The sequence below is a fragment of the Protobothrops mucrosquamatus genome, unplaced genomic scaffold, assembly GCF_001527695.2.
Source record: "Protobothrops mucrosquamatus isolate PMUCROS unplaced genomic scaffold, P.Mucros_1.0 scaffold_260, whole genome shotgun sequence".
NCBI classification, from domain to species: Eukaryota; Metazoa; Chordata; class Lepidosauria; order Squamata; family Viperidae; genus Protobothrops; species Protobothrops mucrosquamatus.
Window position 1 is genome coordinate 285,750 of NW_015386336.1, and position 15,416 is coordinate 301,165.

At 37.3% G+C, this 15,416-nt stretch overlaps 1 protein-coding gene across 1 annotated transcript; it reads right to left on the minus strand.

Annotated features, from left to right (window-relative positions):
* Positions 1 to 13,064: 13,064 nt before the first annotated feature.
* CUNH12orf4 (chromosome unknown C12orf4 homolog) lies at positions 13,065 to 15,112 on the minus strand (the record flags this gene model as incomplete). Its single annotated transcript, XM_015831558.2, has 1 exon — positions 13,065 to 15,112. A coding segment is annotated over one exon (1,635 nt), but the record flags the coding sequence as incomplete, so codon positions are not given.
* Between the last annotated feature and the right edge of the window lie 304 nt (positions 15,113 to 15,416).

The window sequence follows — 15,416 nt, forward strand, 5'->3', positions numbered from 1 at the left end:
AGAATTCTGCGAGTTGAAGTCCACAAGTCTTAAAGTTGCCAAGGTTGAGGATCCCTATAATAGAGAGCCAGTTTGGTGTAGTGGTTAAAATACTGGCCTAAAAACCAGGAGACTGAGAGTTCTAGTCCAACCTTAGACATGAAAGCCAGCTCTCTCAGTCCAACATAATTCACAGGATTGTCGCTATGAGCAAATTAGGAGGTGGAAGGAACATTATGTATAATTTATAAAGTAAATTTTTACGAATAATTTATAAAGTAATAAAGGTGGGCTTAAATAGTAAATAAATAAGCACCCATGAGCTATGAGGAAGCCTACAAAGGAGGATTCACTTGAAGGACAATTAGGATGAAAATTAAATAAACCAAGGAAACGTAGAAGAAATGCCATGAAAAAATCCATGTTGACAAGCATCTTAGAATATCTCACCAAAAGGTTCCTGGAAATTAATGTCCAACAACAAAATAAATGCAAACACTTTTGATGTACAAAGAGTTTTAACTGATGAAAATAACCTAGAAAAGAAGGAAGCTGGTGCTGTTAGAATGGAATTACAAGGCAAGTTTATTAAAAAAAAAGAACAAAAGAAAAATTTTGCAAAAATGTCTAGAAATAGGTTTGTTGCAATGTAGAGTACATCTTTGATCCTTGATCAAATGGATTTTAAAAATCGCCTTTACTCCTGTATAGATCTGCAACTTTTGGGCTGTATCACAAGTCTTATTTTTAAAAAGAAGAAAGAATAATTCTCAATAATTGCAGAAATACTTTTTCACTAGACTTTTTTATTCATATGAAATTATGCAAACATGAATGATGAAAATTCTTAATCAAGTGTCTAGAAGATCTATTACTATAATTTCCTGATTGTACGGAATATTACACGTTATCATAATTTATGGAGATCTCCTGTGTTGGTAATTTGTTGATAGCCAATAAATCATTTGCAGAAGATGTTCCAATATGGCATATGACTTTTTGTCACAGATATAGAAGAAGAAGATTTCAGAGATTATGGGAAATGACTATTTCCTTGGACCTGTATGGCAACCCAAATCCTTGACTTCTTGAAAACTGTGCCTCTATAGAAGCATGCATGGGTTCCACTAAGCCATACTGTGGTTTGATTTAGTGCTGGGTTCACAAATGCAATGCCTGCAAATATTTCCCATACTGCCTGTGAGCTCTCAACCAAACTGTTATCTTGTTCTTTTAATTACAGTAATGGGAAGCTGGCTAACAATAAAGGAAAATATTCTGGCCTCATTCTTATTTCCACAAATGCTTTTAGGTTCCACCAGAGCCTTAGTAAATTAAAATGAGAGGTAGTTAAACCCATTGCTTTCTCTGAAAATACCCCTACCTTAAGGGGGGGGGGGAGGTAAGAATGTATACTAGGGAGTTTTCTATAATAGAGGTAGTGATTTAGCAACCACAGTTGAAAATGGCAACTCAGTCGTTTACATGATGCAGTCACTAAATGAAACTGAAACTGTACTTATAATCTTACTTCATCTTTCCTATACTTTAGAAACCTACAGAAGTTATAAATGTGAGGGTTGGTTGCAAAATGACTTTATCATCACCATTGTAACTGCAAGCAATCACTGTCTGAGGCAATTGCTAAATGAGAACTACGTGTAATCTCTTCAAGTTCTATGATTCTGTTCTCAAAACTTCATGTCTCCACTATCTCCCCAAATTTGGGGACTACTGGCTAACCATACAATTTAAAGCTTTCTGGTTTTATACACCTTGATTTATAACTGAAGGTGCAGTATAATCTCAATCAGTTCTGTCCACTCCAAAATCAATTTTTAAAGTATCAATCTTAAGCTTCTGTCTTAAAGTTGTAAGTTTAAATGATTTGTTAATGAAGACCAAATTAAGAAAAAAAAATAAAGTTAGTACAAAGTAGTTTGCAAACCTCCTTTAATAGGATATAATAAATTCATTTTAAATCCCTCACAAATGATGAGACACTTTGTAGACTGTCATGGATTTAAGTATAATGCCAACCATAGCTAGGAATTACATGAAATTAGCCTTAGATTTTAAATTGGAAATTTGCAGTTGCTGCCTCCTTTTTCTCTGGAAACTGCTTTAACAGCTATAGTTGCAAGTTAAACTATACTTCACACTTAGGAAAACTGCCAAAAATACATAAATTTATCTAAACTTATAAGAAGCAAAAATATGGTCTATATTTACTTACATGAAAACATATTTTACTTGTCTGGTCATTTTCTTAGGGCTGTGAATCCCTGCTTGATCAAAACTGATTGATTACATGCCATTAGGTCAAGTTAACTCTTGATCACCAAATGTATAGACCTTCTCCAATATATGATCTGGTCTGGCCCTTTAAGTCTTTCAGCAGTGTTTAAGTGAATCTTTTCTGCTGGTCATCCTCGTTCTCACTTTCCTTCCATCTTTCTTTTCTATAGACCACAGGTATCAAACTTGCCGCGTCACATGACGTGTTGCAACGTATTTTGCATTGCTGGAGCCGGAGCCGGGGTGGGCGTGGCCTCCATATGATGCAACCAGCCCACAGGCCGGCAGTTTGACACTCCTGCTATAGACTTCTCAAAGAAGCTGAGTCTTCATATAATAAATTGAGCCTTGTTATTTGTGCCTTGAGTGACACTTGTATGTTGCTTTATTCTATGATCCATTTGGCAATCCATAGTATTCTCAGTATTTTAGTCTTCTCCAAAAGCAAGATCTCTTTTAATCCTGCTTTTTCAAAGTCCATCAGTTCCATAGAGGCTTTTCAACTGGTGGTACGTGTACCACCTGTGGTACATTAGCATGTGGCAGGTGGTACGCGGCCCTGTCCAGCCAAGTGTAGTGGGGGAGGGAACGAGCCAGTGCAGCGCAGGACTTACTGTGAGAGAGTCCTCCGCAGCTGCAGAGTGGCTGGGGTGAGGCAAAGGCCCCAGGATTGGCACTTCCGGCTCACCCAGAAGAGAAAGGAGGAGGGGGGCAGAGACAGGAGAGGCTATAAAAGGAGGCAGTTTGGGCGGGAGAGGGAGAGAGAGAAAAAGATGCAGCTTTGGGAGGAGGCAGAGTCAGCTCTAGCTGCACCAAAGGGAAAGAAGGAGGAGGGTGGGGGAGAGGAGAGATCAAGCAGGCCAGCCATGAGACGATCTACAACTTCTGTGGCAGCCATCCGTGCTGGCAGCAACAAACAGGCAAGAAATGCAGCGGGGGAGGGGTCGCCCTCCACGAGGAATGAAAAAAGGCAGCATTGGCTGGAGGTCAGGGAGGGAGGGAGATGGAGAGTGGAAGGATTCTTATGTGCTTTTGTGACTTTGAAATTCTGGGATTTGTGCAATGTCGGCTTTGTGTTCTTAAGGAGTGTTCAGCAATTTCTATTTGGCTGATGGCTAATGTCTTGTGTTAGATTCTATTGCTCTGCTATTGTTAGCTGTAAGTTTTGCTGCAAGGGATTTTGAAGTATTTTTCTCCTGAATGGATTTTGCCTGTAGCATTCCTTTACTTATGAATGGAGCCATTTGGGGAGGCTGCCTTAGCCAGCAGCCAGTACTTGCCACATTTTTTTTCTTCCTTAAGTGCAGGCTGCCAGCTCCTTAACTTTTCTTTCTAGCCAGTAGCTAATTCTTAAAGGGGAATGCGCCTTTTTTAAGCTAGTTCACTCAGCAGCTTGTCTTTTCTGTCTCTGGAGGCTTTTCCTTGTTTGATAAATATGGAAGAGAGAAAATGGGGGGGGGGGTTTCAAATTCTTCCTTCAGAAGGAGATGGGAATGAGAAAGAGGGAGGGAGGGAAGTCCCGCCTTAGCACTTGGCCACCAGCAGCCCTGCCATTGACTTTGCTTGTCAAAAGGTTGCAAAAGGGGATCACATGACCCTGGGACACTGTGACCATCATAAATATGAATCAGTTGCCAAGCATCCAAATATAAATCACATGACCCTGGGCATGCTGCAATGGTCATAAGTGTGAAAAATGGTCATAAGCCATTTCAGTATAATTGCAACTTTGAACAGGTGTTTTGGGGGTTTTTTTGGTCATCAAGTTTTTGACACCTTGCTAGTTGGTACTCGAATATTGCCATATCTTAAAAGTGGTACAATCAGTGAAAAGGTTAAAAAGCCTTGCCATAGAGCATCACAGAGAAAACCATTGTCAGCACAATTCTGATCTTTGTCAGTACAGACATATCATGGCATCTGAATATCTTTTCTATTGCTACTCTACCAAGTGCTAGTCTGCAGTGTACTTCTTGACTGCTTGTTCTTTTACTGTTGATTCTAAAAGGCAGAAGCTATCCATCACTTCAATATATCTGTTGTCCCTTATAAGAATGGTTGCTAAACCTGTTGTCTTAAGTTCTGTTCATTTTAATTGTCTCAGTTTTTCACTGTGCTCCTTGACTTTCATTATTAAACCATCCAGATCATTTGCATTTTCAGCTATCGGTGCAGGTTCATCACTGTGTAGTGCATGATTAAACCTACAAACTACATATTTAATTTTATAACAATTTAAAATATGGTAACTGAGCTGCTTAAACTTTACAGAATCCTGAGTTGGCCCATATGATAGTACTCATGAATACATAACATTATGCATTTCAATACATTCCATACAAATCAATGACCAGTTTTTCCAAATTGTAATTCTACTTCAAAACGCAGGGAGTAAATCTTCATTAGTATAATAGCACAATTGTCAAGAACTGAAAAAAAAAATTCCTTCTGTGGGCAAGCAATTTATGGACTAAATTAATCTGATTCAAATTATTCCACCTTTGAAAGACCGAGGTTGCAATTCTAAATCTAATTGACAGTAAACTGAATTTAGAGATGACTGTACCGATACATCAAAACACTTCTTGTCTCCAAGTTTTATTTTCCTAAGCAGCCTCTCATTATTGGTTTCCATTTGAAAAATTTCTATAGCCCACATAAGAGCAGAATTTTCTCAATGTAATTTTACTTTTTGCAAAATACAATGGATTTATCTTGTCATTTCACTTGCCAGTACTGTACATATTTCTTAGTTATCGGTGGCACTTTTTGAAATAAAGTTTCTGATCGGAACAAGATTATTCCTGTGTCTGTTCTTCCCCATCAACTGTGCTAATGATAAATTCAAACTAGGGCTGTTTGAACAAACAAATACTGTATATGTACTATATAATGTATACATCTACAGTGAAAATAGATTATAAACATATGGTTATTTATTCATTTATATTCTGCCTTTTGAAAATGTAGTGATATACAGCAATTGTATAAAATAAGTTAAAATTGAGATTCACTTTGTCAACTTTACAGCTGAGTAAGTAACTTATTTATGAATTACGGTACTGAATTACTGAAAATTACTGAAATTTTTTGATTAAGGTAATTTTTTTAACATTTGGGCTCTTGCTGCTGGAGAATAATATTGAATAATAATATTGAATTTCCACTCTAGAAGATAAAATACATGTGCAAAGTCATAGCAGGAATCTGAACTAAATCCATTGTGATGTTTTGCAGGAAAAAAAAAGAATTCACCTTTTGACTGAAGAATCAACCATTCAACTTCCATTATATTTGGATTTTTAGTATATCTTTGTTTATAAATATTAAATCCAGATTTTGACCTAAAATACATTTTAACCAGCTAGGAAAGTAGTTCATAACTCCCATTTTTGGTACCGATAGAGAAATATATAATATTCTTGGTACATGTCTATTGGCAGTAAGAAATGGAAAAGCTGCAGTTATCCATGATGGTTCCTTCTGATATAACCAGGGTGGCCATCAATACTTCACAGAAATTACAGCAGAATTTGATCCAATTATACACCAATCCATTTTACTGAGAACCAGAAAACTGATATTTCACAATAAAAACTTCAGGGGCCCGATAATCCCAATTTAAACACTTTTTTTTACTGAGATGGAGACTGTAGGCACTAATATGGGCCATTATTTCAAGGATTCATGAGCAGTTGACACAAAAAGGGAAGAGACAACTAACTGATCCTTGCTCTGTAGATTGGAAGAGAAACTTCAGAATAGCCTTTGTTTCGGTTTGGATGAGAAAATATATCCAATCTGTATGAAAAAAAGCTATTGACCCATGTTTAAATTTTGATGACACATTTGGTTAGTTTTGCATGGTCTGGAAATACAGTCCTTTAGCTTAACAGATAGCTTGAACATATAGATTTCATCTACCATAAACAAAGCCATAATGTTGTTTTTGGGACTGGGTTTGAATCCAGCTACTGTGGTTTGTAAACCAAGCATTATGCCTTACTGTCCCATGGCATGTACACCAAACAAGTTGTTCAACAATAAGTATAGCTGGATTAAGCCATTTTTGCTTAATCTGGTTTAGCAAATAAACCACATTGGGTCTTAACATGTTGCATGACCAATGTAAGAACCGTGTGAAACAAATCATGACTCTTCCACAGACATGAGGCTAGGTCATAAATGAGCTCAAAGTAATGTTTGTTTGAGAGCCACATTGATGAAATGGTTAAGGCAGGGTTTCCCAACCCCCAGGCCGCAGCCCAGTACCGGGTGGCAGCAAACGGGCAAGGGTGCAAAACTTCATTTGCACTGAACCATCACTCTCTCCCGCCGCCACCACCACCACTGCTGCTGGTCTACAGAGCCAGAAAGACTGGGGACCACTGGGTTAAGGCATTCAGGATAGAAACTGGGAATTCTAGTCCCACTTTAGGCACAAAGCCACCTGGGTGGCCTTGGGCCAGTAATTTTTCTCATCCCTAGAAAGGAAACAATGGCAAACGATTCTGAAAAAAAAAATCCCTTTACTAAGTGCAGCTAAGAATTTGACAGAATGGGAAAAAAAGTTTGTTTATATGCCATAATTGTCAGATTTATACATTATACTAAGCCACTATGTTCTTAGTTTATACAGATCTGAAATCTTAATAGTTCACACAATGCTATACTCAGCGATTATACCTAACATTATGAAGTAGCATTATATGTGAATGTCAATGGAGATTCTCAGTCATCCAGGTCATGGTTGTCCCAAAGGTGCTTTTTCAAGAGGCAACTGGGCTTTCTTGTTTTTCTTTGAAGACGTTTCGCTTCTCATCCAAGAGGTTTCTTCAGCTCTGACTGGATGGTGGGAAATGGAAGGATTTACATTTCTTGCAGACAGCTGGTCATTTGCATTCTTTTAGAGAGTCGTTGAGTCCACTTGGAGGTTTATCTGTGCCCTCAAGGTCACCTACACTGCTCAGGAAGATCTTCAGCCAACACAGCATATGTACACACTTTAAACCCAAGAATACACTAAAGCAGAAGCTTGTTCAACCCAAGGATAAAACATCCAAACATAAACTAAACAATATGGTATATGCAGTACAATGCAGTGAGACATGTGCAGATCTGTACATTGGGGAAACAAAACAACCACTTCATAAATGCATGGCACAACACAGAACAAACCCATCATGACAAAATTCAGCAGTCCATCTGCACTTAAAAGACAAAGGGCACTCTTTTGAAGACAGCAAAAGTCCACATTTTGGACAGAGAGGACCGCTGGTTTAAAAGAGAGGTCAAAGAGGCCATCTATGTCAAAATTGAACAGCCCTCTCTCAACAGAGGGGGAAGGATACGACATCTATCTCCAGTCTACAACACAGTCCTTTCAGCAGTTCCACACCCATCTGCACTACTTAGGTGACTTTGAGGACAGATAAACCTCCAAGTGGTCTCAACAACTCTCTAAAAGAATACAAATAAATCCTTCCATTCCCCACCATCGCTGAAGAAGCTTCTTGGATAAGAAAAATGTCTTCAAAGAAAAACAAAGTCCAGTTGCCTTTTGAAAAAGCACCTTTGGGACATATGTCCATGTCCACTGCCTATGGCACTCTTCTATACCTAATAATTATATCCAAGATGGGGACTACAGCCAAGAAATTAAAAGACGCTTGCTCCTGGGGAGGAAAGCTATGGCAAATCTAGACAGCATACTAAAAAGCAGAGACATCATCCTGCCAACAAAAGTACGTATAGTCAAGACCATGGTTTTCCCAGTTGCAATGTATGGCTGTGAAAGTTGGACCATAAGAAAGGCTGAGCACCAAAGAATTGAGGCCTTTGAACTATGGTGCTGGAGAAGACTCCTGCGAGTCCCCTGGACTGCAAGGTGATCAAACTGGTCAGTCCTAGAGGAGATCAATCCTGACTGCTCTTTAGAAGGCCAGATCCTGAAGTTGAAACTCAAATACTTTGGCCACCTAATGAGAAGGAAGGACTCACTGGAGAAGAGCCTAATGCTGGGAAAGATTGAGGGCAATAGAAGAAGGGGATGACAAAGAATGAGGTGGCTAGATGGAGTCACTGAAGCAGTAGGCGTGAGCTTAAATGGACTCCAGAAGATGGTAGAGGACAGGAAGGTCTGGAGGAACATTGCCCATGGGGTCGCGATGGGTCGGACACGACTTCACAACTAACAACAACAAAACACATTTAGTTCAAAATTGTCAATATTTTTTACTAACACATGGATCATTACAGAATTAAGCAAGTCATTTCACTGTCAATGGATTGCTTTCCCTCAATACACATTTAACCATAAATCTCAGTTAGCAATGCTTTAGCAATGATCGGTAAAGACCAAGAAGAGCAGATTGCAAGTTATCAAAGAATGGAAGTATTTACCAGTTTTAAGCACAGGTTTTACATATTTTAATCTTTTTACTTTTCCATATAATTTATATATTTTTATTTATAAATTTCTTAAAAAAAATATTACTATGGTGTGCTACAAAAATGTTTCCAGAAGATAAAATGTTCAGTTCTACAAATTTTTACCACTGGAAGAGGATTCACTCTACAAAGAATAACTTATCCAAGTCAAAGTGATGGATTTTTATTTAAGTTTTTTTCCCAAGAAACAATGCCAAATGTATTCTGAACACTCTGCTCTGCTCAATTTTCTATCACCATTCTTTTCTTTAATGTTCTGATTTTGGGGTACTGTTCTTTCCTATGTCCATGACTTCCCACGACTTTTTGCAAAATTGTCTTTGAGTCCTTCCTTTAATCTATCCATTTTTTTGCCAAATGGTTATTTCCGATAAATATTTTAAATTATTCGTCATAATTTTTCATAACAAAACACCTAGTACCGCTACAAGAGCATTAGCAAACGATCAATAGTAAACCTTAATTTAACTTAAAAGTCAAGCAAAGTTTTTTTCACAATATATATGACAAAATGCCCCAGAAGATATGAACATTTACTACAATATAAATTTTAAGTTGAGTTCCCCTCCAAATAACACCTAATTCTATGGTATACATTCTAACATTCATAAATTGGAATAGCATAGGATGCTAAATTTTAATTTGTTATCATTTTTGTTAGGGGCTAAGTTAACATTAACATACATCAGTTATAATAATAACTGGAAAAGCCACAATACAGTTCATATATTGCTATAAACATGCTTTACATACTACAGTATCTAAACTCATACAATTTACTTAGCCAAAAACCAACCAATCAGATCAAATCTTAAGTTTGACACAAAATTAATTGGCTTATTTTAGCAAAATAGGTGCTAGTGACATCAGTGTAACAATAGGAAGAAGAGATAAGTTTTACTTAATATACTAATTTTGTTTCCTTCATAGAATCACAGAAGAAAATAATTAGAGGATGAGATAGAGGTTAGTTTGGAGTTCAAATATTGAAGATTGCATTCACGTATCACATTAAACCACTACTTACTTTTCTTTTAGGCTACAGTTTGCTGAATAAATTATAATGGGTGAGTAATCTTGCTTACTAATGGGTTCAGATGAGAATAAATCACAGGTTGAAAAGCTATTGTAAAACAAAGCGAATCAAAATTCAGTTTTCTTTAATTCTTTTCAGTTCTGATACTGGCTTGAAGCAGAGTGAGAGCCTTAAACGGTTTCATGGTAAAGACCAACCTTTATCAAAAAGGTATCAACATTTTTTCATAAAAAGAGGTACTAAACATGGATGTTCACTTCACTTATTGCTATTTCATCAGAACCCTTAACAAAGGAAATAAAGTGTGTTTGGAAATACAGGGATTAGAAACTAATTGCACCCACTATAAACCTTTTTGTTAATGCTACTGCTCTAATTGTGTGAAACACAAGAGAATTCTACAATTATGAATACTCTTCTGACTTTTGGAAAATTAACACATTTATGACATAGCATTTCTAATTCACTATTTAGATAAAAACTCCTACAACAATACAAAGTCTATTGAGCAACTCATCAGGAATTCAAATCAGTAACAATCAATTATCTAGAGGTTTATATTCCCAAACATTTGGACAACTATTTCAAACCACTGGTTAATTACTTAGTTAGGAAAATGGAACAGCAGTCAAAATTAGAATTATAATGGTTTGCTCACAAAATAGTGAGAATAGGTAGGTGTGGTAGTTAAAGACACCAAGCCGGAAACAGGGAGACTATGAGTTCTAGTCTTGCATTAAGCATGAAAGCCACATGGGTGAGTTTTTCTCTGTCTCAGGAAGAAAGCAAGAGCAAGCAACTTCTGAAAATCTTGCCAAGATAACTACAGGGACTCAATGCCAAGAGTCAAGACTGATTCAAAAGCATACACACAAAACAGTAACAATAACACTATTTCCTTACTTCTTATGCCTTATGATTAGTAAACACAGTAGAAAAAAACAGGACCTAATTTTTATAAAGTTTTGTATAAAAACATCAAAAGATGTGCTCTTGGAATTCCAAATCTTTTGTCTTTTGATATTAATTGTATCAATATTATTTTTAGCTTGATAAAGTCAGAATTGATATTTAAGATGGAATGTTTAAGAAACAGTATTAAAAATTAGGGTACTTCCTCTTGTTTCTTCTGAATATGTTCAAGAAAATGGAACATATGCATCCATCACCCCTTCATACTTTTATAAAAGTGTTATGATGAAAACAAAATTAAATAGTATCGTGCGTGGGAAATTAATGTTATTTAAAAAAATTTCCACAGGGACTTTGAAATGACAGGAACATTCTTATAACTAGCAAATAACTGCAAACATTTTTAAGAATTTTAACTCATTCACGGTTTGAAATATATATTCTGCATCTTACTGCAGTTCTAGCAATCAGAACCTATATAGCTAAAACCATGACTAAATTTGAAATTAAGCTAAATTCATCACTCAGTAGGAGAAAAGGAGAATTTCAAAAATTTACAACATTCTGTTACAAGATAAAATTTTTCAATTGGTTAAAAGTAACATTGCCATCAGATATAAAAAAAAATATCTTAACTTCATGGTTATTTTCTGGTAGAGAAAACCACTCAAATCAATTTTGCCTCAAATTAGGGAAAACTCAACAAAAGCAATCTATAGATACTGTATTAAAAACTAAAGAAACTCAACATGATGAGTTCCAAGCCCCATTTATTGGAGGAAATATAAAGAAACAGGTAGATATTTTACAATGTGGTTGTTCTGTACAGATAATCCTCAACTTATGACCTTGAGCCTATAATTAAGGTTGTTAACTGGATCATCACATCACTGGTCCGATTTTACATTTTTTTTGAGGCAGTCACTAAGCAAATGGAATGGTCATTAAGCAAACAGTGGCTGTTAGGCAAATCCATTGTCTGGAAGCAAACACCGGTTTCCAACAAAAAAAATATAAAGTGCAGTCACATGACTGTAGAACATTGTAAATGGCCATAAATGTGGGCCGGTTGCTAATTGCCAAAAATGCAATCATATGACCGCAGGGGGACCCAGCATTTGAACTTCGAATGTGTGTCATAAGTACTTTTAAGGTCCATCATAACTTCAAACAGTCACTAAGCAACTGGTCATAAATTGAGGACTATCTCTAAAATATTTCAATCCTTTTGGATTTAAGTTTTTATTAAATAGGCAAGCCATAACTCTGGTCATTTCATTGGATCTTAACTTGGCCTTTTTCTTTTGGATAATCCAACCAATACCTTAAGAGACAAGTATTAAGAAGATCCTGGAAAACAGGAAAGAACTGGAAATGTTGCCAAGGTGACAAATATGTTAGAAAATCTCCATAGTGGGAAATTTGACCACCAAAATGGCAATATCATATGATTTTCCTTCACTTAATTTGTATTTATTATGCACAACAAAGTCATAATAATTGTCTATGAGCCAGTCCATAATCTGAGTTATATGTATTTTGCTTCTCTATATACTCCATTATCTTGTTAATATATATATATTTAAATACCAACCTAAAACCAAGCTGATATTAGTATTAACTGTGGGTTACACACTCATTTCTTAATCTAGATGAAAGAGGCATGCCTGTACCAAGAGCAGAGCAGAGGCATGTCTGGTTTAATTATAGTTATACTTTTTTTTAATAATGTATTTCTTCAACTTCAATCCCATCTTTCTCCACTATTACCATTACCGAACAGCATGTTTGACCAAATCAACAGCAGAAGCCCCTCAATGTACTTTATAAAGGAAAATGTTTTTGCTTACTGGCAGAAAGATAACTAAGATGTAGTTGTTCTGATGTTAACTTTACTACCTATAGTATAGAAAATATCTTATGTCTTTTCAGAGGAAATATTTTCTACACATTGTGTGAATCAATTTTTAAGCCATGATTTACAAACTACAATGGCTGAGTTTATACAACATATGAAGCTAAAACCAAGCAAAGGTCACAGTATATGGTTAGGTAAAGTGCATGAATCCCACAATGAAATTGGAAGGACATGAATTGCTTCCCTGCTCTTATTAAAAAATTGAAGCTCTTAATTTACTGCAGTGGTTTTGAATTCTCCATGTTTATCTCTTTTATGAACTCAAGAGCAAAACATAATGCCATTTCAAATATAACTACTATATTTGGGCTGCAAAAATCCAGCCAAATATTTCAAAGTAGGAGTTACAGCCCTAAAGAATAAAATATAATCTAAAATCCCATCTGGTAATATAAAAACTGTTTAGGATGTGTTATTATATTTACCTGTGTTAACATTCTATTCTGTGAAGTAACAAATTGGTATCACACTCAAAACAAAACAGGTAAGAAAACTTCTATGTGCATGCATCCATATCTAGAAAAAAAGCAACAGTTTTTTCCTTTGATAATTATATTTTCAACATACAGCTACTTTCCAGTTATACACAGACATTTTTAGCTTCCCACCTTTCTACTACAGTTCTTGTTATCTAAGAGTTGGAAGGACCTTAGAATAGCATTTAACAGTGGGTGGGCCTGGAATGCAAAATGGCAAAAAAATAAAGAAAAAAAATAACCCATTACCCATTTCCCTTTGTGTAGGCACGAAAGTACAGTGATTTTTTTTAATATTGTAGATGCTTCTATTAGGAATTTCCTCAATCATGTTCAAGTTATCAGAATGTTTCAGGTATTAAAATCCAGTATCATCTTATTAATCCTTTGCAGAACTTTGGAGGGAGTTCAGTGTTTGGATGTCAGAGTTAGCGTAGATGACACACGGAAAATCTGTGGCAACATGTTACTCAGTTGGTAAAACATTTCTTCAGAAATACTTTGTGGTACCAAGAATTGAACAGTTCGAGAAATCCCACCATCCCAGGAAGCCATTTCCATCATAAATCCTTTGACACACTTAAATACAAGTTCTGCTCTTTTCAGACACCAAGATATTGTCATTTCTTCAGACATATCATGTATCAGCAGAAGAGGAATACTAATTGTGGTGATGTCATGGGTGCAGCACACTTTAAGGATATTTCGGAGGCCCATGATTGCAGGATCCCGGGCTGTAATATTACCGGACCTCACATTGTCATCCACACAAAGATGAAAAGTCACATGAATTTCAGAGAGATTTGAATGTCGGGTGATATAAAATTCTCCTGGAAAAATATTTAATTGATTCTGTTCCCCATTCTTAGATTTATCTTCACTGCCACTATTTCTGTTTCCTGCTTCGTTTAGTCTTTTGGCCTTACTACTGTGTTGTGCTCGAGCATAAAGGACAACTTGCTGAACAACTTCAAGCTGCTCCTGAACTTCAGGAAAATGGAAATCTGTACACTCCTGGCAAACTGTTGCAAAATCTCTTTTGATCCCACTATACGAACTGATGCGATTATCCACAAGCAAGACTAGACCACAAAGGGAAGTTGAATAAAGTGATAGTGCAGTCTGAAGACGGTGGAGTTTGACTCCGCTGCGGTGACTGCGCTTGTGCTTGCAGAAATCTAGCATATCTGCCCTCAGTAGTCGCAGATTATGCATGGTTTTCAGCTGTGCTCCCAAATGGATAGTGAAACTTTCTTCCAATTGCCTCTGGTCCTCAAAGAGTCTTCCAGTTCCTTCTTCGGATTCTCTCCACTGATTAGGAGTAACTTTGATCTCATCACCAATAGTACTGTTGGGATTTTTCAGATCCTGGTGAAGTTTTACAACCCATTCTTGATACTCTTGTTTTTGGATTGCAGTGGTTTGTTTCAATTCATTGTTCCACTTGTTCTCCAGAAGCTGCTGGGATTCGAAGTGCTGAGCTGCCAACTTGTTTACATCGTGATCTGTTAATGATTTCCCCAGTTCTTGCATCACCTTATCCATTTCTGCCCTTTGTCTTTCTCGCAGTTTTTTAAGCTCCACGTCCCTTTCACTTATTAATTCAGAGATGCTAACAAAATAATTATGTTCCAAGTTTAACAGCGTTTCAGAGGCAGGGGAGTGGATCAAGTCATGATAAACATCTGCAAAATCTTCATCCCAGCTGGGGTCTTCTGGTCTGGCATACTCTGATGTTGCCTCAGTGTAAGCTTGGGCCCAAGCCTTCGCCAGCTGGTGTAAATCCATTTTGCCAGATCTTACAGCTTCCAGAGCCGCTTCCGCTTCTCTGTCAAAATCTTCTACAGATTCCTCCTCTACGAATTTAGCAAGAGACTCCCTTAAGCCATTTTCTACGAAGCAAGGCAAATTATGAAGAAGCATCAGACGCCTAGGCAAATGACTAACGTTTTCTTGGGCGGGGAACGTCAGCGGCACGGTAAGCGCAAAACGCTGGCTCCCAGCGTTGAATTCATACACAAATTCTCTCTCCATCCTGCGGCTTTTCCCTTAGCGACTCTTCCTGCCGAGGGCCCGGGTGCCTTCCTAAGCGTTTTTCAATTTATGTCCTTTTCAAAAGCAACCGCACCCCCCCCCCCCACGTGCGCTTCCGCTTCTCAGTCGCTTCTGCAGCGCCCGCTGCCTTTAAATGGGGCCGGCTTCCGGAGTAGAGAGAGAGAGAAAGGCTTTCCGGCCCGGTGGGCTCTTCGAGCCTTAAGCGAGCAGCGTCGTCGTTTTGGGGCGAGGGTCGCAAAACGGCGACATACGAATACCCCGGGCGTGACGGGGGCTTCCGGGTGCGCCCAGG